The sequence below is a fragment of the Phyllostomus discolor genome, chromosome 10 (genome assembly GCF_004126475.2).
Source record: "Phyllostomus discolor isolate MPI-MPIP mPhyDis1 chromosome 10, mPhyDis1.pri.v3, whole genome shotgun sequence".
In the NCBI taxonomy this organism is placed as follows: Eukaryota; Metazoa; Chordata; class Mammalia; order Chiroptera; family Phyllostomidae; genus Phyllostomus; species Phyllostomus discolor.
The window spans coordinates 85,317,500-85,343,791 of record NC_040912.2 but is presented as its reverse complement, the minus strand read 5'-3'; the positions used below and the strand labels follow the sequence as shown (position 1 = coordinate 85,343,791).

General features: G+C 45.9%; 2 protein-coding genes and 1 long non-coding RNA gene across 4 annotated transcripts; 2 read left to right on the top strand and 1 right to left on the bottom strand.

The window, feature by feature from the left end:
• Positions 1–1,001: 1,001 nt before the first annotated feature.
• On the bottom strand, positions 1,002–25,891 carry LOC118497204. The gene is made up of 3 exons (XR_004899738.1): positions 25,571–25,891; positions 15,373–15,379; positions 1,002–1,140 (listed from the first exon to the last, which is right to left on the bottom strand). It is a non-coding gene; the product is annotated as an uncharacterized LOC118497204 (long non-coding RNA).
• TAS2R38 (taste 2 receptor member 38) lies at positions 1,607–3,764 on the top strand. The gene has a single exon (XM_028525176.2). The coding sequence runs from the start codon at positions 1,821–1,823 to the stop codon at positions 2,826–2,828; it is 1,008 nt and encodes a 335-aa protein (XP_028380977.1). The 5' UTR covers positions 1,607–1,820; the 3' UTR covers positions 2,829–3,764.
• On the top strand, positions 11,350–22,413 carry CLEC5A (C-type lectin domain containing 5A). 2 transcript variants are annotated; one of them, XM_036010972.1, is made up of 5 exons: positions 11,350–12,471; positions 15,121–15,180; positions 15,704–15,840; positions 18,981–19,087; positions 21,287–22,413. In XM_036010972.1, the coding sequence occupies exons 1-5, from the start codon at positions 12,306–12,308 to the stop codon at positions 21,399–21,401; spliced, it is 585 nt and encodes a 194-aa protein (XP_035866865.1). In that variant the 5' UTR covers positions 11,350–12,305; the 3' UTR covers positions 21,402–22,413. The 2 variants fall into 2 exon arrangements, with proteins under 2 accessions (XP_035866865.1, XP_035866864.1); XM_036010971.1 differs by lacking the exon at positions 21,287–22,413 and having other exon boundaries at positions 18,981–19,645.
• Positions 25,892–26,292: the final 401 nt, after the last annotated feature.

Genomic DNA, 26,292 nt, shown 5'->3' with positions numbered 1-26,292 from the left:
CTCAATAATTTCTTGTATATTTTATGTTAGATTTATTCCTCAATGTTATATAGTTTTTGTTTTATTATAGATTATAACCTTTTGAGTTCTTCTTAATGAAGACGGTATATATTTAGCATGTACAACTTGATGCTTTGATACACACAGTGAAATGATTCCTGCAGTCGAGCTAATTAACATGTCCATTTCCTCAGTCGCGTGTGTGTGTGCAGGTGTGTGGCAAGGGCCCCTGAGATCTGTTTCCTTAGCACACTTCCGATACCTGGTGCCGTGTGAACTACAGTCACCCTGTTGTGTGTTAGATCCTTGGGACTTACTTGCACCACATAACTACAACCTTTTACTCCTTGAACAACATCTCCCCATTTTCCCCACCTCCCCAACCCCTCCACCCCTGGTGGCCACTGGTTCATTCTCTGCATCTACAAATTCAGCTTTTTTAGATTCCGCACATAAGTGAGATGATACGGTATTTTTTCTTGCTGTGTCTGGCTTATTTCACTTACATAATGTCCTCCAGTTTCCCCCACGTTATTGTAAATGGCAGGATGTCCTCTTTCGAGGCTGAATAATATTCCACTGTCTGTATTGGGTTGGCCAAAAAGTTCATTTAGTTTTTTCCTGTATGATGGCTCTAGTCGTGCATAGTTGTCTTTAACTTCATTAGAAACAACTTTGTTCGAATGTATTGTGACAGCTGTCACATCAGCGTTCATTTAAAAAAACTTATCATAATTGATGGATTTGGGGGTAGTCATTTTAATATCGAAGATGGAAGAAAATAAGCAACATTTTCAGTGCATTTTGCTTTATTACTTCAAGAAAGGCAAAAACACAATGGAAACACATGCAAAATGATCTGTGCCATGTATGGAGAAGGTCGTGTAACTGATCGAACATGTCAAAAGTGGTTTGTGAAGTTCTGTGGTACTGTTGACAGTCTGACCAAATAACCCTTTGCTGTGGGGCTGTTTTATGCACTGGAAGGTGTTTAGCAGCACCCTTGGCCTCTCCCTGCCAGAAGCCAATAGCGGGAGATAGCCAACATACTCAAAATATCTGAACCAATAAAGTTATTGGTGAAATTGAAAAATGTGTCTTTTATTTTATGGAAAAAACTGAGCAGACTTCTTGGCCAACCTAATGTACACCACAGTTCCCTCATCCACTCAGAATAATGTGCCTGGCATCATGATGACGTTTACGTGACATCCTCCGACAATGGCAGCCACACCAGTCATACACGGGTGCCTGGGCGGGAGCCATGCACTTGTCCCCATTAGAAACAATGTCTATGATTAGAGTCATGCGCAGAGGTGATGGAGAGCATGCAAATAGAAAGAGATACCATTTCAAGCCATAGTTCATCGAGATGTATGCTTTGCGTGCTGCCCGTTCCCTTGAAACTCGTAAGCAAATCCTACTCTCTTCCTCACCTCTGCAGGTGCAGACAGGCATGCAAAACCGGGCCTGGGTAATGAAGACTGCCTGGTTTGCATGTGCGATGCTGTGCCATGGCCCCCTGGGCAGGCCGCTGCACAGGAACACCTAGAGTTTTTTTTAAAGCTTCTGCACCACCCAAAGAATACAACCATCATTCCTGTATTCTTACGGTGAGCCTTCATGTGTATCCAAGTATTCTAAAGCAACAATATCCCTCTAAGTTTCCGTCAGAACTTTCTATGAATTCGCTTTGGCGTAGATCCTGGGCAAGAGCCAAATGCCTTGTGAAGGAAAGGTCCTGGCTAAGAACAGATGCTTAATCCTCTCTCCTGTGCGGATTGTGTGAGTCTTAGGGTAGCCAAGGAAGAAGCGACATCATGTGGACTCTGGCTCCCGTCATAACTGTGTCCTATGAAGTCAAGGGTGTATTTCTCGTCCTTTCAGTCCTGGAGTTTGCAGTGGGGATTCTGAGCAACACCTTCATTTTCCTGGTGAATTTTCGGGATGTGGTGAGGAGGAAGCCCCTGAGTGACTGTGACCTTGTCCTGCTGATTCTCAGCCTCACCCGGCTGTTCCTGCATGGGCTGCTGCTTCTGGACGCCCTCCAGCTCACCCTGTTCCAGCAGATGAAGGACCCGCTGAGCAGCAGCTACCAAACCATCATCATGCTCTGGATGATCGCAAACCAAGCGGGCCTCTGGCTCGCCACCTGCCTCAGTCTCCTCTACTGCTCTAAGATCGTCCGTTTCTCTCACGGCTTCCTGCTCTGCTTGGCAAGCTGCATCTCCAGAGGGGCCATCCGGATGCTCCTGGGTACTGTCCTTTTGACCTGTGCCTGCACTGTCTTATGTTGTTGGGACGTTTTTAGTAGATCTCACATCGCAGCCACATATACGCTATCCACGAGGAACGACACAGAACACAATTTGCAAACTGAAAACTTCAATTTCGTTCAGTCCTTCCTCTTCTGCAGCCTGGGCTCCATCCCGCCTTTCTCGTGTTTTCTGGTTTCTTCTGGGGTGCTGATTGTGTCCCTGTGGCGCCACACACGGACCATGAGGGCCAAGACCACCGACTATCGCGACCCCAGCCTGGAGGCCCACATCAAAGCGCTCAAAACCCTCATCTCCTTTTTCTGTGTCTATGTGGTGTCCTTTTGCGCTGCCCTCCTCTCCGTGCCGCTCCTGGTGCTGTGGCACAACAAGCTGGGGGTCATGGTGTGTGTGGGGGTGATGGCGGCCTGCCCCTCGGGACATGCAGCCATCCTGATCTCAGGCAATGCCAAGCTGAGGAGAGCTGTGGACGGCATCTTACTCTGGGTGCAGAGTGGCCTCAAGGTAAGGGCAGACCACAAGGCAGACCCCAGGACACCAGGCCTCTGCTGAGAGTGGACCCGAAGTGGGGGTCTTCACGAATACATCTCTGATGGTTCAGAAGCCTATTCCAACTCCTTCTGCAAACGATAACTGAGCAGTCTCTTTGTTCTACGCCAAGGGACTCACCCCTAGAAGAATAAAATAATAGATCCCTGTATATGGTTTAGACAAGTAGAATGATAGTAGTTCCCTAGGTTTCTTTTGAGGAAAGAAACAAAATAGAAAGGCGAGGTACTCAGTATAAATGCTTTGTGTGCTATAGCTTATCAGCGTTTGGTATGAGCCAAACCATGAGACATCAGGTCTTCTGAAATAATATCTAGTTCCCAGGATAACACGGCCGGCTTTTCCAGTGACTGCTGAACCTATTTCTTCAAACAGGTGCTAGCACAATGTTTGATCATGTGTACCACCACGGCAATTAGATAATCCTCCTCAAGCTCCACAGCTTTACGAGATATAAAAAACAAACTTAGAAGAACAACGATGTCAGCATTAAGAGATATCTTCATTAGAACTTCTGCAGGAAGCAGAGGACAGGGGGCATTTTGTCTGAAAAGACACTGACTCAGAAATGCACACTCAACCTGCTGTACGGTGGTGGGCAAGGGGGCAAGACAGGCAGCCCTTTCCTCGGTAGGCACCCTGGACACCAGCGCCTTGTGGGTACCTTCTGGCTCCCCTTGACTGCCCTTGAAGACAGTACTTTGCCTGGTACCAAACACTGATCAACAAACACAGCTGGGGAACCTGCCGAAAGAGCCTAGCCAAAAGGTATGTGTGTAGCAATTCAGCTTCTCTTTCTGCCTGCACAGACACCTAGCCAGAACAGCTTCCCTCAAATCAGATCCCAAAAAGCTCAGTAAAGGAAAAGGCGTAGCAGACATATGAGGTCTGTCCAGAAAGTATCCAGCTATGTACTATGAAAAATAGAGGCATTGATTGAAGAAGATTCAAGAAACATTGCACACAGGACAATGATGCCTCAGTCCCCTTCAAAGCAGGCACCTTGGGACCTCACACAGTTCTCCCAATCGCCATCAGCTGCCCCATTGTATTTTTCTGAATCTCATTGATGATCTGAAATCTCTCCCCTTTCAAAGATGATTTCAGTTTGGGGAAAAGCCAGAAGTCACAGGATGCTAAATCTGGGCTGCAGTGGGGCTCAGTCTCTTGGGTGATTTGATGTTTTGCAAAAACACTGCATAAGACATGATGTGTGAGCAGGTGCATTGTCATGACGAAGCTGCCAATCACCAGCTGTCCACAACTGTGGACTTCTGAATCATCTAAATAGTTTCTGCAGAGGAATGTTCAAGCTTAACACAAAATTTGATGCAGAATTCTTGCTCTACCTACTCATTTTGAATGTCATGGCCACACAGTGCACATGCTCACTCAACAGCATCTACCGCCCCCACTGACCAGTACAGTGAAGTCATCATTGCTCACACATGTGCCTTCCAGTCCACTCTCTTTGCTGCCAGGTTACATCAAAGTCACACAAACTGTTCTCATTATATTAACAGTGGCTGGACTTTTTCCAGACAGACCTTGTAGATCTTGACGAACTTCAGAGCGAGGACATCCACAGTGTCGCCTCCTTCTGCCAGCTGTGGGTGCTGCTACAGAACTGCTTCCTTCTCTCAGGCACCTGGACTTGATACATCCAATTCTTCGTCTTGGTTTTCCCAGATTTTCCTTCTCGTCACCTCCAGTGGCTGTGGATTGCAACTTCATCTCTCCTTGATGGACACCAAAGTTGTCCTGCTTCCCTTAAAAGGTAGTAGCTCCAACTCCTAGCTGCACGGTAAAATCTCCTGGGAAGCTTTAAAAAATCTCAATGCCCAGGTGACATGCTAGGTCACTGGAATGGAATTTCTGGAGGTGGGATCCAGGCATCATTTTTAAAGCTCCCCCAGGTGACTCCAGGGTGCAGCCAATGCTGAGACCCTCAGAAATAAGATTTCCTTTCCTTGCTGAATTGATTTGACACCTTTGTCAAAAACCATGTGACTATATGTTAATGGATCTCTTTCTATATATACTATATATATGCCATATACATATTATGGATCTCTATGTTGTATTCCATTAATATACTGTATTTGTCTGTCAGCAAGATTCACCTTCTTGATTACTGTAGGTTAATGGTAAATATTGAAACCAGGTATTGTGAGTTTTCCAAACTTACTTTTTTCCCCAAAATTGTTTTGCCTCATCCAAATTTACAAATTTGGGATTAATTTGTTTACTTTTTAAAAATCCTGTTAAAATTCTTATCATGCTGAATCCAAAGGCCAACTTGAGGAGAACTGGCTTTTTAAAAACATTCAGTCTGACAATCTATGAATATGATATATCTCTGCATTTATTTACATCTTTAATTTCTCTCAGCCATGCATTATACCTTTGAGCATAGAGGTCTTACATGTCTTTTGATAAAATTATCCTAAGTAATACTTTATAATGTTATCAATGTAAATTTTTAAATTTTATTTTTCAATTATTTGCTGCTAGTATATAAAAATGTAATTGATTTTTGTATATTACCCATGTGCCTTGTTACTTGTCTAAATTGGCTTATTAGTCCTAATATTTGTTTGTGGGCTCTTCAAAATTTGATACTTACACCATTATGTCATCAACAAATAAAGATAATTGTACTTCTTCCTACCCAATCTGTAGGCCCTTCATTCACTTTATGTAACTTATTTCATTGGCTGGAATATTCAGCACAATACTGATTAGAAGAACATGAATATCCATCCTTGCCTCAGTCCTGATTTTAGGGGGGAAACATGCACTATTTATTCATTAAATGCAATGTTAGCTATGACTATATATTATACTTACATACCTAATGTAAGTTAGATCTGTTAGAGCTCCATGGTCAGATTAAGAAAGACTATTCTTACTCCTAGTATGGTAAAACTTTTTATCATTAATGGGGGTTAGTTTTATTAAAACCTTTCTTCTGTATTTATTGAGATGATTGTATATCTCTTCTGCATTTTGTTAACATAGCGATTTATACTGAATAATTCTTGAATGCTAAATAAATCTTGCGTTGCTGGGATCAATCTCTACTTAGTCATAGTGTATTATTACTTTTATATGTTGGTCTATTTTACTTGCTAATGTAAAGAATTTTTGCATGTATGTTCAGAAGGACTATTAACTTCTATTTTTTAAAAAAATATCTTTGTCAAGTTTGGCATCAGGATTATCCTGGGTCCATAACACAAATACAAAGCAATTTCAGCTTCTTAATTTTCTTTAAGACTTTGTATAGAATTGGTATTATTCCTTCTCTAAAAATTTGATAGCATTAATCAGAGAAATAATTAGGGCCTGAAATTCCTATTTAGAAAGGTTTTTTTAAATTATAATAATTACAATTTCATTTTATTTTTTAAATTATTTTTATTGTATTTCTCCCATTACCATTTAGTCCCCTCAAATGCCCTCCCCAGTCACCCCACTGCTGTCCATGCCCATGAGTCATTTCTCCTCTTTGCTCAACCTCTCCCCTAACTTCCTCCGTCCCCCTTAGCTGTTATCCTGCTCTCTGTGAGTCTGTCTCTATTTTAATAACTAGAGTATTATTAATATTTTCTATTTGTCATTGCGTCTATTTTGGTAAGTTGTATTTTTCAAGGACTTTGTCTATTTTCTAATTTATTGGCATAAATTTAATTATAATGTCCCTTTATTGTCATTTTAACATTTGTAATATTTGTTTTGCTAACCCCTTTCATTCCCAATTTTAATCACTTTTGTTCTCTTTTTAATTCATCACTCTACCTAGGGATTTATTGATTTATTGATATTTCCAAATTTCTTTTATTTTCTTCTACTTCGTTTCTATTGTTTATTATTTCATTTCTTCTACTTTCTTAGGTTTAATTTCTCTCTCATTTAGCTTCTTAAGGCATAAAATTACATCGTTAATTTTTTGAGTTTTAATATAAACATTTTAAACTTTAAGTTTCCTAACCATTTTTTGCCATATCCCACAAATTTTAATATACTGCATCCCTCCATTATTGAGAAAGAATATCACTGACATATAATATTTGTAAGATTAATGAATCAATGGTAATTTGATACCTTAATTTCACATACATATTGTGAAATGTTTACCATAATCAGGTTAGTTAACACATCCTTTGCCTTGTATAACTGCCATTTTGTTGGTGGTGGTGGTTATGGTGCAATTATGAAATCTCTTCCTTCATGGCAACTTTCAAATATACATACAATTCAGTATTATGAACTAGAGTCACCACAATGTACATGAGGTCCCCAAAATGTATTCACATTATAATGTATTCACATTATAACTGAGAGTTTATACCCTTTGATCAACATCTCCCTGTCCCCACCCCCAGCTCCTGACAACCACCATTTCTGAGTCCACTGATTTTAGATTTCAAATGTATGTGAGATCACACAGTATCTGTCTTTCTCTCTGACTTACTTCACTTAGCACGATGCCCTCAAGGTCCATCCATGTTGTCTCCAATGGCAGGGTTTCCTTCCTTTTTGTGGCTGGATAATATATATCACATTTTCTGTACCCATTTATCTGTTGATGGACCTTAGGCTGTTTCCAGTTCTTGGCTATTGTGAATAATGCTGCAAGGAAGTACAGGTAGTGCTTCAAAATAGTGATTTCATTTTCTTCAGATGTATACCTAGAGAGAAGTGAGATTGCTGGATCATATGATAGTTCTATTTCAATTCTTTCAAGCTCCTCCACACAGTTTTTCATGGAACCTGTACCAGTTTCCATCCTCACCAATAGGGCACGAAGGTCCACATCTTCACCAGCATGTTATCTGCTGTCTTTCTGATAATACCCATTTAACAGGTGTGAGATGATATCTCCTTGTGGTTTGGATTTGCATTTCTCTAATAAGTGATGCTAAGAACCTTTTCCTGTAATACTTGTTGGCCATTTGTATGTCTTTTTGGGGAAAATATCAATTCACATCCTCTGCCAATTTTTAATAAGGTTTGGCTTTTGTTCTCTTTTGTTTTGCTATGGAGTTGTATGAGTTGCATACCTATTTTGGATATCAATCCCTTATCAGCTATGTAGTTTACAAATATTTTCTCCCAAACTCAAGAGGCTTGTTAATGCTAATGGCTATAACAGAATCTTAAATAGGGAAGTGACATGACCTTAACAGTGATTTTATAATGATATGGCTGATGGTATTGCCTCATACTGATTGGAAGCACAGGAGGCAAAGGGTTTGAGCCATTTGCACCCCGACTGTGATTAAAGATTTGGACTTGGATGGAGTAGTGGGAGTGGCAAAGGTATAAAAGAGCTTTTGAAAAACATCAACTAGTGTTTTAATATGTGGTTGATAAAAAACGAAGAATCAAGGATGTTTTCAGTGTGTAAGTGTGTTGTAATATGACACAATTGTTAATAAAAATAAAGAAGTGGCGAAGGGAAGTTGGATTGAGTTTGGGGAAAATGGCAAGTAAATGTGGTTTGAAGCTTAACGCAACTGGATTGACATCACATCACCTAGTTGGAAAACAGCAGCCGACTCGTGAAAATGAAGAATGAAAATTCAGGTTAGAGAATAGAAGTGGAAACATGTGTGGTCATCCAAAGAGAAGCTCGTCTGGGAAAGGTCAGTTTGGAACTGGGTTATAAAGGCAGAGAGAAAGGCAAGGCTGGAGGCCATGGCTCTGGGAGGAGCGAGCAGGTAAGAGGTAGCGAGGATGGATGGAACAGACCAGATGTTTTTCCTTCCTAGTACCTTCTTTCTTCTGACAACCACCACCTACTTCTGCAGGTAACTCCTCCTCCTTGGCTCCATCTAAAATGTTTACCGTGATCCTGCCCGCACCATATTTGATGGGTCAATTCCAGGATCTTTTCTTAATCCAAGAAAAAATGTGTAAGGCATAAAATCCAAAAGCTCGTCATGGCTATGTTTCTCGTCCTATTTCCTCTCACAAACAGAAATGAGCATAGACTAGAGGTAGATATTGCAAAACTGGGTCTCATTTGGCTCCTGATGTTCCAGAGGTCAGCTACGTCCTTGTCCTGCTTTGGTGTCACTGTAAAACACTTGATTGTATTTCATGAGTCAATACATACCACTCTCGCCTACGTTTGGTTGCAGGGAAGTTCTTACACCTGCAACCAGAAGATCTATAATAGAATGGGTGGGACAAAATCCATAAATGGAACCAGTAAGCCCAGGAGGAGACACAAAGATGGCAGAACCATTTCACTCAGCTGTGGACAGGCTTATAGGCACTCAAACATCACCTCCTCTGGGGAGCCCACTAATCATTTCAATAACTAAGCAAGTGGGGACTCTTCAGACTGACACTGTTTGTGTTCCTTTGGTTCATCTCAGTGTTGCTTAGTGTGTGCGTGGAGTACAGCAGACTCCCCAGTTCACCCCACCAAGCCTGGCTTTACTGTGTTTCTGGACTTTCAGGCATGGCTGGCACACAGCTTGCGTTGCCACATCCATGAGTCTCCCAGCACAGAGAGCTTCCTGGTGAATGATGCAACGAGCAGACCTCAGTGCCTCACCATTGCGAAATGCCATCCCGGTGGTTTTCAGCTCACGGATAAGTCTAACTTTAACAAGTCCCATCACAGAAGTTCTTGCTGGACATGCTTATGAGTTTGACTTCTCTATAGGAAAATGCCCGAGCTTTTCTTAGCACACAGGTACAGGTCATTTCTTGATGTTGTAAGTATCACAGGTACCATTTGAATCATTCAAAGTTGACGTGGGACCCAATAGATATCCAAAGAGTCAATCCTAGAGGACTTGGTAGGGGAAGCTGGGCAGGGGAGGGGACAGGGTTTCCCCCTCTCATTCTGTTTTGCCGGCTGGAGGCAACCTGAGCAGGAAGTCTGACTGCTACGCCAGCGTTTCGTCTGCCTAGTGCTGGGGCGCTGGACAGAAAGGGAGTCGTGTCCTCATTATCCCTCTGCGGCACAGATTGTAGTTGACTCAGTAAGCCACTGCTCCAAGTGCAAGTGTGACAGCTGCTCTGGAATCTCCGCTCCCCACCGCCACCCCTCACCGCCAGGCCCTGACTCTCCATGTGACTGTATGTGTCACCGAGTTCTACGACGGGGTCCCTTTGGTGACTCCTTACTCTGTCCATTCTATGAAGTCTGGCTTGTCACATGGTCTGAGTGGTGATCTACTTTACAATAACACAGTATTAGTAACATATAAATGAATAAAAATTAATTCTATTAACTCGGGGATGGTGAGCTGTCCTTGAAATAATATAGTCACAATCCTTTCTCCAGGCTGGTTATTTAAGATGTGAAGTTTTCTCATCAGAAATCGACCCCTTCGGAGATGGTTTAGCACTTAAGTTATCCTTACTGAAAACTACAGCAGCAAATGTATTAATTGGTATAAAGAATATCGCAAAAAAAATGTTCATTGATTAGAAATATTTTGTAGGCCCTGCTACCCTCTCTCAAATAAATCACAAAACCCAACAAGCCTAGAAGCCCGCTGCTGAGCTGCAGTGTCTGAGCCCCACGGGTGTGCTGGAGTCGCAGTCGTGGGGAGACGGGAAGCCCCGCCTCCAGGGCTTCCCAGCGTCCAGCAGGGGAAACGCAGGAATGCCTTACAGTTCAATAAGTGCTCTCAAGGAAAAAGGACGTGATATAATGAAACCATAAATAAAGGGCACCTCAACCCAGCTGGAGCAGGGAAGGAGAATCAGCAGACAAACTTTTCTGAAAGAAGTGACATCTAACCTAAGTAAGATCCAAAAGGGGAATCAGAATTATCTAGCTAAGCAAGTATAGAGGCATGCATGTGGGTGTGCCCGGGAGATGGGAGAGGGTTCTCTTGGTGCTTCACACCTACTATATGCTCCACAAACATACTTTCTCCCCACCCCTATATTCAAAATGATTCCATTTCTTTTTTTAAGCTAAATTTTTAAAAAGATTTTATTTATTTATTTTTAGAGAGGGAAGGGAGGGAGATAGAGAGAGAGAGAGAAACGTCAATGTGCAGTTGCTGGGGGTCATAGCCTGCAACCCAGGCATATACCCTGACTGGGAATCAAACCTGCGACACTCTGGTTCGCAACCCACACTCAATCCACTGAGCTACGCCAGCCAGGACTGATTCCATTTCTAAATGAATCAATATCTATTTTTTCTACCTACCTACTCATCTGGGAAGATACTCACCCAGAGGTGTTAACAATGACTATGGTTAAATGTGTGAACTTATATGGATGTCTCTCATTTTCTCATGTTTCCTTACCAATATATTCTAATAAATCCATGTAGCTTTTTTATGTAAAGGAAAACTTCAAGGTTAACATGCAGTAAACACTCCTTCATAATAAGACTTGAGCATTGTTTGCCCTCACTTCGTCCCCTGTACCCAGCAGAGCACCACTCTCCAAAAATACTGAGGAGTCACCATCGTCACAGGGCACATGGTCTGGGAGGTGAGGGGCTGGGGCCAGAGGGGACTGAGCAAAGCCATATGACAGGCCGTGAGTGGACAGAATGGGGCACGTGAGGACCTGCTCACTAATATCCGTGACTTCAGATTTGCAAAAAGATGGCAAGGCAAGTACAAATAATTTCCAGATACCCTGCATGCAGGTTCCCTATTTGTTAAGTGTTTACTCCATTTCCTTCCCACTGCATTTCAATGACATTCAGATACAGAGAAAGGATTCATCTGCATTGAGGTATTTTGTCTTCCAAGTTCTCCTGAAAATGGTCCTCTGTATTGGAACTGCCCCAGCAGGAACCTTCCTCTCGCCGCAAAAGCTGTCGATTCCCTTCCCCTCCTTGCCCCACCCTCTCTCTTTGCCAAGAACGCTGAACAGGAAGAAGGGTTTGCCTGGGGATGCTGCCAAGACAGAGAGACCGTGAAGAAGGAAGGACGTCGCCTGAGCAGAAGGAACGTACTCTCAGGAAAGGGGCCCCTGCGCACGGCGCCAGGAGTAAGACCACTGGGAAGATCCCCGCCGGCCAGCAAGCTCAGCCTCCCAGGAGGGGACAGGTAAGTCTATGTGTCCGTCCTCTGCACAGACGGTTGGCTCTTCCCCAGCGCCAAGCCCTGCAAGGACACCCATCCTATCTGTCAGCTCCCGACACAGTCCTTAAGACTGAGGCTTCTGACAGCTGAAGTCAGTATGACCAAGACGACTAAGGAAGGTGCTAGGGAACAAGAATCATTTCAAGGCTAAGCATTTTCAAAGTCCAAGAAAGGATTTATTTCATTAGACAGAATTTAGTAGCCACAGACGGGGACAGGGCTGAGGCCCAGAGCTAAAGGGTGGGTGAAGGAGAGACGCCATGCCAAGTTCCAAGGCTCCCAACCGGAACAAATCCTACCCATCTTCGGGGCCTGTGCTGTATCTCCTCCTGGCACCTGTCAATGGCAGGCCTGTCTCCCAAGTCCCTTCCCAAGGGTGCCTGAGGAAGACGCTGGCATGCATCCTGGTGGAAAGACCTCTTGTCCCCAGACACTGATGGTGGCATGTGCTCTAACCCCCACAGGCCTCCTCAGCTCCTCCGTCATGAACTGGCACATGATCATCTCTGTGCTTATCGTGGTGGCGCTTAAAGTTATCGGAACAACCCTCTTTCTGCTTTACTGTGAGTATTTGAGCAACTTCTTACCCCAGCTCCATACTGTCTCGTCCTTTGGCTCCTTTCTCAGAAGGTGAGGTTAAGTGCCCAAGTCTTTCCACCTGGGAGCAACTGACACCACCCTTCTCACTTCCCCAAACACACCAGGGGCCAGGCTCCTCGGTCCACCTTGGAGATGCAGAACCCCACGCAAAGCTTTTACCGTAGGGTACGAATTGGGTAATCTGAGCTGAAATTCTCAGCAGTGCTCGTTGTTGTTGCTAAAATGTGAACATTCAGCCGCAGTTCATCCTAATGGTAGGCTGTACTAAGAGTGGTAACCTAAGATAAAGGGTTTCACAGGGGCAGGAAGTTTTCTTCTGTGCGCATAGAAACTTATTTGTCCAAAGCTTAGAAAGAAAGCCTCATATCAAGGGAATTTGCTGCAATTGCAGCAAGTAGAATCTTCTCCAGGAGGGAAACTAAATAAGAGAGGGAATGGGATTAGAAGGCAGCAAGGCAGGTAAGAGCTGGCTTCCTGATGACCCAGCCTGAAGCTGCCATTCCCATCCCATCCAAGGGCAGGAAGAAAATGTGAACAGGAAAGGATGAGCATAGTCACAAACACATGTACCTATCTTTGCCCACCTCAGAGTCAGAGGGTTCAACATTTTCCATTAGTCACAGTGCCTAGCAGCCCCTGCAGGGATGTTCGTTACACTCACCCTGCAGCTGGGGCTGAGCCGACAGCTGACTTCTTTGCAGTCCCATGGATTTTTGGTGAAAGTAATGACAGCTTCGGCCCCACAAGGAGCTATGAAACAGGCAACGTGCATGCCAATAATCTCCTCTCCACCAGGTTCTTAGGTGCTAGATTCCTAAAGACCTCTCTTAGGGACTTTTCCCAAGAATTGATCTGGCAGGAAGCGATCATAAAGATCTCCTAATTTATAAGATATATGAGTTCTGGGGATGCACATCTAATGGACAGCAGCCTGAGAACCCTGGTGACTACAGTTAACAATACTGTATTCGATGCCTGGAAGTAGCTGAAAGAGTAGATCTTAAATGTTCTTACCACCGAGAAAAGGGGACAACTATCTGTAGTGATGAAGGTGTTAGCTAATCGCACTGTGGTAATAAATTTTGCAATGGGTCTGTGCACCAAATCATCCCACTGTATGCCTGAAATTTGCAAAACGTTCTATGTCAGTTATAGCTCAATAAAACTGGAAAATAAAATAAAATAAATGCAGTACCTCCAAAAAACTAGCTTCTAATGTCTTCCCTTCCTTTTATAGTTGGGAACCCTAGACTAGACTGAGTGCAATGCCTGACCCTCCCTCCGTGTCCCTCCTGGGCCCGGGGAGGGTTTGTGTGGAATCACTGTGGCGTACTGGGAAAGCACTTAGTAAAGGCCGGCACGCTGTGCCCCTAAAGGAATTGTTACAAAGAAGCCCATGCCCCCGGGGGGGAAAACATTCAGCATCTCCACGTGTGCCGAGCACTAGAGCGGACCAGCCACAGAAGGAGAACAGCAACAGGGGACGCTGGCCGACTATAAAGAACAGGGCGCGCTGGCAGAGCTTCAGGGGTGAGGAGAAGGGAGGCGCGGTTCCCCCCACTAAACCCACCTCCTCTCGAGACTTTCCTGAGGATCTCCTTCTCACTTCCTCTGAAGACACCTCCTGCCCTGCACATCTTTAGGAGGAGGATAATCTCTTGTTTGTCTTTGCACCAACCGAGCCTCTCGGTGGCCTGAGGTCCGTGGTGGAGATGCTCATGAAGTATTTATGGAGTGGTGTTGGTTTCTGGTGAAAACCAGATTATTACACACATATCACACAGAGCCTTTGAACTGGAGACTGAGATAAAAGGAGGGTGCAAACTTGTATGTTTTATTAATATAATTGCAAGCAGCTAATGCGGTATCTGGGTGAACTAAAGGCATCTTCCGCCATAATTAGGCCACTGAGGATGCATTCAGCCACCCCCAGAGCCACTGCGCCTGCCTGGTCAGACAGCCAGCGTCCCGGGACAAATGAGGCCTCCTGGAATCTATCGACTTCCTTATTTCTATTCGAAGCAATACTTCACACTTTTCTGCCCCTAGGAATGTTCACCTGCCTTCTTGTCTGCCAATAGCCAGCCCCTGACCCTGAAAGTTGTTCTAGGTAGCCACGGTCCTTATCGCTGAGCACTGCTCAGGGAAGGGCCCGAAAGGTACAGGCCAGGATGATGCGTTTTCATACAGGGTTCGAGGCACCAGGCCGGGAAGCACAGCGAAGATGCTGTGTGGCACCTGCAGGGGCAGTGGCCCGAATAGGCCTTTGGGGAAAATGCTGTCAGAGGTGGCCGAGAGAGGTTTCCTTCTGATACTAAGTTCATCCATTCCTCTTCCTTTCTCCTGTTCTTTCTCTCAGCATTTCACACCTACTGCCACACCAAAAAGACATGAACTAGAACTTGGGGTGTGGGGCATGAAGAATAATGGTAGCAGTTAGATAGAAGGTTCCAAGAAAGATAGTCTCTGAAAAAATTCTAGCACAGAGTGACTGAGAGCCCCTGTCACCTCCACTGTCCAGAGGCAAATAGCCACAGGGACCGAACAGCTGCTGTGATGTCTGTGTGTCATATTCATCACATGCCTACCTTCAGGTCTGCTTCTCATTTCAGTCCCGCAGATTTTCGGGAATGGTGACGTCAGCTTCAGTCCCACAGAGAGCTCTGGAACAGGTAAAGGGCAGGGTTATTACCTCCTCTTTAGCCCCGGATTCTCATGTACCAGCTCTTTTTAATCCTCTCCCAAGGATATGTTCTTACTGATTTTAGAGAGAGAAGGAGGGTAGGGAGAAGGGGAAAGGTGGGGGGAAGAGAGAGAAACACCAATCAGTTGTCCCCCATATGTGCCCTGACCGGGGATGGAACCCACAACCTTTCAGTGTATGGGATGACCCTCCAACGAACCAAGTCACCTGGCCCCGGCTCATGTACAGAGTTCTCAAAGGCTTTTTCCGCTGCCCCCGTTCTTACGAAACTTTTTGCCCAAAGGGATGGATAAAGACCTTCTAATTCATCCCCTTCGTGTTACAGACAGGGAAACTGAGACTCGACTGGAAACATGTCTCCCTGGATTGAGGCTGATTTGTATGAACACAGTCGTTATAAACAAACCCACGTGCCACTATCTTCCGAGTCAGTTCCAGGGCTCACACCCTCGACCGCTCATCTCATACTCTCTTCCCTCAAATTCCCTTAGTCTGCCCCAGGAGATGGGATTTTCTTCAAGGAAGATGTTTTTTCTTGTTCACCTCGGAAATGCCCTGGGGCGAAAGCAGGGCCATTTGTGAAGCGCAAGAATCGACTTTGGCCATTGTCAACACACCAGAGAAACTGGTGAGAGGGTCGGAAGGGCATATACAGCAGCCCTCCTGTGGCCAGCCTCAGGGGGAGGAGGTGGCGGGCAACCTGACTGGCGGAGCAGGGGCACCCTGGGGGCGAGGGGAGGAGAGGTGGCTGGCTGGGAGCTCGAGCTCCTTGTTCCCAACAGAGAGACGGGAGACCCTTCTCAGTAGCCCTGGGGTGTGCTCCTCAGGTCCACTTGAGCTCGTGAAACCCACCCTCTGTGGTTTCTCCCGGGGGTGGGGGGTGCACAGGAGCAGACTGGCATCCTGGGAATGCATCAGAACACCTGAAGTGCAGGGAATGGCCAAATGAGCTGATGTGTACGAAAGCTGTTTAAGAACTATGGAAGACTGCAATGATATGAGCTGTTAATTAATGTATCATCACAGTTTGCCTCATAAATATGGAAGTTGCAAATTTACAAAATGAGTGATAGAAGAAACACAAAGAATTAGGTCATAGACTTGGGATTCTGGTATCCAATATGATGAAAATAGCTAACATTATGCAAAAAAGCTTTGTTTTATTATCTCCTTTATTGTCAGAACAATTCTGAGGAGGTGTTATTATCCATTATTTATGTATGAGGAAACTAGGGCACCAAGAAGTAATGTGACCAAGGTCGTACACCCACCGAGTGACGGCCCGTGGACTTGAGAGCTCTCTGACTCCAAAACCTATACTCTATTAATTTTTTGACAGTAATACAGTTTAATTTATAGTTGCCTCTCCTGCAAATCCTAGGCATCCTCAGAGTGCTAGACATTGTGCTGCATACAGTAATCTTCCTTCCATCCCCTGCATCCCTTCCCCCTTCTTAGAATTTGTACGAGGATCTCCTGTGAACCTTGGATGTAGCTGTCCAACAAACAGTGACAGATCCTCTAGGGCTAAGGACCCCCGGGAAGAAAAAAAACGTTGTAGCACAACACCAGGAGCAGGAGAGTGGGGAGAAGAAAGACGAGGAGAAGTGGGGAATGGGACAGAAAGTAGCCCCTTTCCTTCTACTCAACCCTTAAGTCCTGGCGCATGTCAAGCGCCACCCTTGGCGTCCTCTACCACTCATCCTCCACGCTAAGCCCAGAAAAAGCTCCACACCAGTGGTTTGCTGAGGATTCTCAAGTCTGTGTCTGCAGCGCAGCCTCTTCCGGCTAGCTCTCTCCGGACCAGACAGGACATCGAATTCCCCTTTGATGTCTCGAAAGCACCACAGACTCGCCATATTCCAGCTGAGTCCACTCAACTCTACCCACCTGCCCCTCTTGCTACATTCCAGATCCTGGCGAGGAACCCTGCCACCCAAGATCAAATGCTGACAGTTTGCTGGGACCTGACCTTTTCTCTTCGCTCTTAAATCAGTTGCTAAACAAATCCTTCCCTATCTGTCCCTGTAGAAAATAATTCACCTCTCATCTAGATTTCTCCCAAATTCTTCTCACTCCTCACTTTGCCCCTGGTTTTGACCCTTCTTACCTATCCTCCACGGAACCGATCTCACAAAATCTCTGTGGCTCCAAACTGGCTGGGCCATTTGCCAGTCTAGCTTCCCTGGCAGGATGCACGGTCCAGCCTCTCCAGGTCTGCATCCCCAGCCCGCTCCCTCCGACCTCTGCAGTAACCACGCTGGACATCTTGCAGTCCCTCAAATGCTCCAGGATGCTCTGCAGTCTCCCTGGGGTCTGATGCTCTCTCTTGCAGAAAGTCCAACTCTGACCCACACCCTTGCCTAGCATTTGCCCAACAGACAGCTGTCTGCCAAAATTCATCTCAAGGACACCTCTTCTAGAGTCTTTCTGGAAAACCCCAAATTCACGCAGAATCGATCACTCCCTCCTTCTGCCTGTGCCCGACCCAGCACGTGCTTCCCGGGGCATCACACGGTGCCGGTGACGCATCTGCCTTCTCTGATTGTAGCTCTGCCTCTTCAACGTGCAGGCATGACTGGGGTCTTAGAACTGGAGGGGAAATCTATGCACCTCTTCCCAGAAACATTATATGGGCACAAAATTTGAATACAATTCCAACAGCTTCATAGATCCCCTAGGAAGCTTGTCCAGCAAAAGAGTTAAGAGCCCTTGTGTTAGACCATAGGCCAGCACATTTTTTCGTAAAGAGCCGAATAGTATGTATTTTATGCCTTTCAGGTCATAAGGTCTCTGTCATGACTACTTAACGCTGCCCTTGTACCTCAAAAGCAGCCATAAACAATATTTTTTAAGTGGACTTGGCCATGTTCTAATAAAGCCTTATTTACCCAAACGGGCTACAGTCTGGATTTGGCCTGCTGGCCGTAGCTTGCCAACCGCTGTTTTAGATAATAATTTCTTTAGGAGAAACAAATTTGTTTCCATACCCCAGCCTCATACAATGCTTGGCACACAACAGACACTGAAATGTTTGTTAAAGGAGTAAATTTGGTCACTGATTTTTAAAAGTAATAAAATCGGGATATTTCCAGGAAGGAGAGCACCGGGAGAGGAGGGACCGAGGCACCGGCCATGGGGAGGCAGAGAACATCCCGGTGGACTCGGGTGTCCCCTGAGTGCGGGAAGGGTACAGAAGAGGCCAGGAGTTCCCAGCCTCTCGGCTGGGGTATTTGTTATTCTTTAATGTAATACAGAAACTAAGATGTCTTGGATGAGTGTCAAGTCAACAAATACTCAATAAACACTGATTATTTCCAGTGGAATTATCTGCCTTAGCAATACACTTTAAATCTGTTTTCTCTTGCCAAGTACGTGACAAACTCATTTGACCAAACCTCATTTGGAACGTCAAATGTCTGGCAATCAGTGAAACAACCCTATGCAGAAAGTGCCAAGAAAGGGGATGTATTTGGAATTGCTTTTTTTTAGAAGGCATAGTACCCTCCCCTGCCATTTCCCATCCCTTGGGAATATGTTAGAAATCTAAATCCTTGATCCAGCAGACTTCACAGCCAGTTTTAACAAGGTCTCCAAGAGATCCTGATGCCCTGGGTAGACTGGCAATTACTTCTCTGGGGTTTATGCCGGCTGCCAGCAGCAGCCGGTCCCCGAGTCCCCTGCCAGTCTTCCTGGATCCCGGAATCAGATAGAATCATGGGCCACTGGCACAAGGGAAACAACAGCAAAGATCCTTCTGTTTTCTAGAAGTTTCTCCAGGACATAACTGGAGCGGAGAAGTATTTTATTGGCTTACGATACCAGCCGGCAGAGAAAAGGTGGCGTTGGATCGACAACTCTGTTTTCAACGGCAAGTACGTAAGCATTTCACACTTTTCTGGGGATCCTTGCTTGCCTCGAGAGTCTAGGCCTGAGATGCAGCAGGTTTGTCCTGGATGGCGAAAAGGCGGAGACCTATGCCTTTGTCCTCTTCCTCTCCTTGCTTCCAACCCATCTATTCCCAGAGACACATTTTCCTGTAAATGTTTTACTATTATGGAACATAGCCAACATGTCTAAGTAGAGAGAAGAGGATTCCTACAACAAATTATTTTGTTCAAATTAGGATCCAACTATATCTCGTAAGTCTCTTGTAACCCACAGATCACATTTTATTATTAGGTTCTTACAAGTTCCCCAGATGTGACTTCTTTATCTAAAGAGAGGACATCATAAGCAACTTGTCTGTGCCTTATATCTAGGAATGTTAACTCCCAAGAGCTTTCTCCCGTCTGCCGTGCCGTGGACAGAGCACTGTTGAACAACATGACATCGCAGTGTATGTCGGGAGAGGTTGAGTCACACAGGCTTGAGTCAGCCCTCCGGCCTGTACGTGGGCGTCCCACAGAGGAGAGGAAGTGCACATTCACTGTCCACTACATGCCAGGTGATGCGGACCCCAGCTCGTGGGGTCTGTGACATTGTGGATGGGGAGAGACATTCACACGGACCACCGAGTCCTGCAGAGGAAAAGGGCGAGCGGCTTCACTCTCAAGGGGAGCAAAAAGCCGTGGCCTCCGCCATGACAGGCCTTCATTTCTCTCTCTGGGCACATTACACGATGGTCCTCATTTACTAAGCACAGGTTCACTTTAGGTGGTTACCTTTTACAGAAAACAAAGGAACCAATGTCACTAACCACATCACAGAAGAGGGATATTTGCAAATGAAAAGGCAAAAGTGGTTGAACCGGTTACACACATTCCTGGAAGGTTTAGCATGGATTTTAGGAAGTTATTTTGCAGTAAATGTCCTCAATTTGGGGTGAGGGAGTTTTTTAGCAAAAGCAAGACTCAAAGCGGCCTAGGCACATTGCAGGCCTGATTCCCCACGGGAGAACCTATCCACAGGCGTGGGTCCTGTGCATCTCCGAGTGGGGGCTGGGCCCACGCCACGCTGAACAGTCTCTCCTACAGCCAGGCCCTTTACACATGCTGTTTCTGCAGTACTGACAGTGATGCCGTAGAAAACGCTTTTATTAATCCTCATTTAATAGACAGTTGAATAAGGATGAGAGACTTAGAAATGTGTCCAATGTCACCAGGCTGGGAATTGATGGAGCCACAGTTTGATCCCACATCCACTTGATTCCAAAACTCTTAACCTTTGCATGAAACCAGACTCTTCCCAGTCAGACTGGAAGGGGCTGAATGGCAGAAAAAGGGGTGGGAGATGGCCAACGAAGTGTTCCCTAAAGGCGCCTGCTGCCCAGAAAGGAAAGAGACATCTCTTCCCCCTCCTCTCAGGCCTCCCGCTGCGCTCATAGTACCTTCAGGACGAAAATATTATTTCTGAGAGGAAATGGGACAGATGACCCAGGAGATGTTTCTGACCAAACACAGGGCGAACGAATCCAAGGTTGTGAGTCCAGAAAGGCTCACAGGAGAGTTCACGTGAAAGGGTCAGTTTAGAGATGGACTTGGGTCAGTTTAGAGATGGACTTGGGATGGAAGGGGACTAAAATTGTAACCGGAAATGACACCGGCATTGGGGCTGCCTGTCACTACCAAATCCAAGAAGCAATGACAGTGATTGAATCTTTTATGGGTGCTTTATTCAGATGGGTGGAAATCTGAGAAGACGGCGGATTCATACCCTAACAAACCACCTTCCGTTCTCTTTCCTGGCCAGATCTTTTATAAGGGGGTGGGGGCGGACAAATAAGGTCGGGTGAGGGCTTTGAGATTCAGAAGCTGCAACATTTCTGTCCTGGGCAGTTAGCTGGTCCCAAGGGTGTGGGGGTGGTCGGCTACTCTCCCTGGAACAAAGGTGTGGATGTCCCCAGGCGGTAATCTTCTATCAGTGCCCCAGGAGGTCGGCTGTTTTCCCCAGGAGCCAGGATGGGCCTTATCTGTAGTTTCTGAAACAAAAGCTTTAGCATACACATTACTTGCTAGACTCATATAACTTTTTACCTTAAGCTAAAATTTTTCAGGTCTTGAGTCCCCTATCAAAATCAGGAAAAAGCAGGGCTGACGTGATGGGTTGTAACCACAGGATCTTTTCCCCTTTAGTGTCACCAATGAGCTTCCGAGTTTCAACTGTGTGACCATGGGCCTAACGAAGACATTCGATGCTGCACTGTGTGACACCCCGCACCGCTGGATCTGTGACAAGCCTGCCAAATGACCGTGTTCTCTGCAGTCTCTGGCAAGAACGACAAATACACTTATGGAGACAGCAGGAGAAAATACCGAACATCAAATTACTGCGCTGTCCCCCACAGGTTACGGGCAGAGCTCCCTAATGAATCCCCGGAGCAGACACACGGGCCCCTCCATGAACGAACTTGCATGGACACAGCGGAGGCGCACTCCCCGCTGTGACCCAGCAATTCCTCAAGACCCCATTTCCTGGGACAGTCCCGCCTGTGATTCTTTTTGGGTCTGAACAGATCGAGTCAAAGCCCCCTTCATCCATCTGTAAACTGGAAGAGGTCCTGGCTTGTGGGGGCGGGGGGGGTTGGGCTTCTGAACCCCACCTTGGGGGACTGGAGACCAGCCCTGTCCAGGGGAGATGGTCAGTTTCATGGGGGCGGCTCAGGTGGCATAAAGTCGGTGTGTTTCTGTAGAACTGAGCATCTCTGACTGGTCAGCAGGGTTTCGTCTGTTACTTCTGTGCCCTCATCTCTGTTCCCAAGAGGCCCCGGTCCCATGACCCCAGCCCACCCCAGGTGGGACAGCACAGGCCCTCCTTGGTCTGAATTGAGGCCAGGGTTGGGGAAGGGCCCCGGAGCCAGGCTTAGAGCAGAGAGAACGCCGTTCCAGGGGAGGAGGAGGAGTCTAGGCAGCCAGGAATCTGCTAGGAAACTCCTTTTAAGACAACCCAAGATGACCAAGTGACTGAGTCTCTGTTCTCCAGCAAAGCCCTAAGAGAGACTCAAGCTAAAACTTTTCTTGGTCTTGGCCTGAATTTCCATTTTAACAGATTCTGATGGTTTGATCACATTTGTTGTGTATATTTTAAGAAACTGGGATTGACTCTTGGGCCCCATTGACCACATATTCCTCCTTGCAGTTCTGGAGAGACTTGGCTACCAGGGACAGCCTACTGATCCAAAGACACCACAGCCTTGCACTGGTTGGCACCACGCTGGCCCTGGATGGGTTCCCCTGATCAAGAAGTAGGAAAAGGGGAGAGATAGGCCCTGATTGGTGTAGCTCAGTGGATTGAGTGCAGGTCTCTGAACCAAAGGGTTGCCGGTTCAATTCCCAGTCAGGGCACACGCTTGGGTTGCTGGCCAGGCCAGGTCCCCGGTAGGGGGCACATGTGAGGCAACCACACATTGATGTTTCTCTCCCTCTCTTTCTCCTTCCCTTCCCCTCTCTCTAAAAACAAATGAATAAATTTTTTTTAAAAAAGGGGAGGGATGCTCAAGGAAACATTGGGTGGAGGCAAGGAGTGGGCATTTGGGGGAAGGGGACACCAGGGACAAATAGAAATCGCGCAGAGGAAACAACGGGTTCATTTGGCCAGACCAGAAGGAAGGCAAGAAAGAGGCAGAAGAGTCGCGGGGCACCCTCTCTGTTCTCCGTACTCACAGCATGACTCCAGCTACACACCCTCCTCCGTGCATGGCATGGAGAAAAGAGATGCCATGGGTTTTCAGTGACAAGAATTAAATCATAGGAGAGACTTACAATGTTAATGGAGATTATAGTCACCTAAGTAAAATGCTTACCATTTATTTACATCAAATGACAAAGGGCCACAATGATTCTGTCATTAGATGGGTGTCATATTAAATTGTCCGTTTTATTTTCATTACACCACTAAGCTCTGTTCCTGTATTTCTAGGCTTCATGATTTTTGATTAATTAGCATGCCACTTATTCATAATTTTTAAAACTGAGAGAATGCATTAGGTGTTAGAATTTGCTTGAAGGAGATTGCACGGGATAATTCGAGTGGGGGTAGAGCGGACGTTGGCATTGTATTAGTAATCTGATGGTGTTAGCAAAGAAGAGTATCACAGCCAGGGAAGGGAAGGGGAGCTGTGTTTGTGGTAAAAAAAAAAAAAAAAAAAAGAGTAAGCAGAATTCTAACCAAAGGTAAGCCCCAGAATTCGGACTACAGAGAGGAACCAACCGTTCTGCTTTGAAAAGGGAGAACTGTGGTTGCCACACTTCCTATTCTGTGACAGAATAAACTACAGACTTTCAGAGTCCGGAAATGTAGACACCTAGTGATTTTCCCAGGAGACAGACAGCTCAAATTTTCCCCAAGATGAAGGCTTATTCTACGCAGGCTAAAAGGGGTCCCGTGGGCTGGGCCGGGGTGTGGGTAGGGAGCATAAAGGAAATGGGAGGACTCTAAGTTTATTCCTGAGGCCCCAGGGTGGCCAGATCATTAGAAGGATAGATCAATGTCGCCTCACAGGGTAGCAGTGGGGTGGCTTTTTGAAAAGCAATGGAAATCTAATACCCCATTGGATTAGATTCCTGACTTTGCGTCCAATGTGCTATGTGAATCTGCAATTCTTTATGCTTTCTGTGCCTTGGTCTCCTTACTGTAAAACAGACCAGTCACGGCCCTCTCACAAAACGCTTGGGTCTATTAAATGACCCCCACCGTGTACCTCAATGGCAATAAACAACAGGGGAAGCCCTTCGTGGAAGATTCGCAGTTGAGATCTTTCTCCCAGAAGTGGCTCTTCGACTCGCTTTTTCACTCTCTTGATGGTGTCCTTTGATGCAAAGGGTTTTACTTTTGATAAAGTCAATTTACGTATTTTTCCTTTTGTTGCCTGCGTTTTTGGCGTCATATCCATTAAATCACTGCCAACTCCAGTGCCCTGAAGCTGTTCCCCTATGATCTCCTCTAAGAGTGTTACAGTTTTAGCTCTTGTATCTAGATCTTTGGTCTATTTTGAGTTGATTTCCGTATATGGTATAAGGTAAGAATCCAAATCCATTCTTCTCTGCTTGTGGATATCCAGTTTCTCCAGGTGCTGATTTTTTAAACTCTTAGGATTGAAAACAATGTTCTATCCAATTGTTTTTCCCTCTTGAATCTAACTATAAGCAGGTATCTAGATTATAGAAGCAACAGACTATAACAATCAAAGAACAGTACAATGTATAAATTTGCCCTTTTTTAGACATACATGATCTTGTGCTTCTGGACTGAAGTTAGACATTGTGGTAGATGATATGATTATTGTTCACAGACTCACTGTCCCTCCCGGCAGGAGGAGAATCCTTTCTTGCCCTGCTGACAGCAGGCTTGGACTCGTCACTTGCTTTGCCCAGTGAAATCTGACCACAGTTTACCCCACTCTGCACCCCCCATCCCATTAGAGGCTGCCCCGTTAGCCTGGACTATACTGAAGACCCACAGGGGCAGAGGGACACTGACCGTGGTGGGCCAACACCGAGAACACAATACGTGTTGGCTATTGTGGGCTACGGAGAGTTCTGAGGTTGTTTGTTATAACATAACCTGGACCAGCCTGATACAAGAGCGAGTAACAAGCAGTTCAGACAAAGACAGACAGCTAGCGCTGCACAATGCGGCAGTGTGGGCTGTTCAGCACAGTGGTTAAGATGATGCTCTGAAGCCAGACTGCGTAGGTTTGGGTCTTGCATACTAACGGTGTGACCTTGGGCAAGTCCCTTCCTGTCTTTGTGCCACAGTGACATTCTCCTTCAGCTCCCAGCTTTTACTCTACCTTCTAAAAATATTTCCCAAAATGTTTTGATTTAAGAGGAGGCTCTACTTACTAAACATCTCCCTGTCAGAGAAATATATGTATCAGTAAATAAGCAGGTATTTCTGTGTAACAGAAGGAATAAATACATCAATACATAAATAAAAGATGAGAGGTTGAACTACCGCATCCCTAAGACACAAAAGAAAGGCAATTACTTTATTTGTGCAGGCGACACACACACGGCCACACCACAGGGACAGCCGGGCTCCCTTCCCCATGCCATGCACCCACTCCCCCACTAGATTCTTGCCACGCTGTCCACGAGCAAATATAAGCAAACACAAATATAAATGTGTAGCAGGTCCTCCTCATGTTGTGATAAAGTTGCCATAGGAGTTTAATTCTCACGTATATCAATACTTACGGCACAACTGGCTTTATGATACATCATTTTGCCACAGTTTCAAAAGCCCACCAACAACGTTAAGTGAGGACTCACTGCACATCCGTTCCCACTCTGCCCTTACACAGAAGGCTGAATACTAACTAACTCCAGTGTGCTTTGCTTTTCCCATTCCACAATATAGCTTGGAGCTCATTTCTAATCATTGAAATCAGAGCATCTTTATTCTTTTTACAGCTACACAATATTCCATCGTTCAGATAAAACATCCTTTCTTTAACCAGCCACCTATGCATATTCCACTGGGCTATCAATATTTTGTTATTACAGAAACGCCATAGTGGGTCAAGTTGTGCTCATGACAGAAGCAATGGAAACGTTGACTGGAAACAGGGTGGGTCAAGGTTGAGAAACGCAGGAAACCAGCACGGGGACAGCTCAGTGGATAGCTGGGTCACAGCACAGTGAACTCGGGGATGCTGAGGGGGCGGAGGAAAAGGAGAACTAAGCAATGTGCCGGAGAACCAGAGCCACGGGCAGAGAGAGCTTCGAAGAGGAGTCAGGAGAGGACCCACAAGTGGCGGGCCGGGCGGCCCAGGGCAGGTATCACGGACCGTGCACAGTCTAGAGAGTGTGAGAACGGCAGGGGGAGGCAGCAGAGGCTGCCCCTGCTTCTGCCCCTGGTGGTGCACGCCCCTCAGCCCAGGGAGCCCACCTGCCCTTGTCGCTTCAGCCCCAGCACAGCTGCTCCACTGCCCACCCAGCCCCCACCCCGTGGCAGGCAGCATGGTCTGAGTGCTATTGAGTGACTGAGAGAACGCCTCCTTGCGTCGCTCTTCCTGAGGCAGTCCACTAGTTACAGGTGTGTCGGTGTTTAAAACCAGCCACCCTGGCGCCTGTAAAGGCGTCCTGAATTGTGGAATGACTTCCTTCTCTACACTCTGAGGGGAAGAAATGAGGCCACG

Excerpts from the sequence above, each read along its gene's own strand:
- TAS2R38 (XM_028525176.2), top strand. The coding sequence starts at position 1,821 with ATGTGGACTCTGGCTCCCGTCATAACTGTGTCCTATGAAGTCAAGGGT.
- CLEC5A (XM_036010971.1), top strand. The coding sequence starts at position 12,306 with ATGCATCCTGGTGGAAAGACCTCTTGTCCCCAGACACTGATGGTGGCA. Across the intron at positions 12,472-15,120 it reads AACCCTCTTTCTGCTTTACT|TCCCGCAGATTTTCGGGAAT; the intron begins GTGAGTATTTGA and ends TTCTCATTTCAG. Across the intron at positions 15,841-18,980 it reads TCAACACACCAGAGAAACTG|AAGTTTCTCCAGGACATAAC; the intron begins GTGAGAGGGTCG and ends TCTGTTTTCTAG.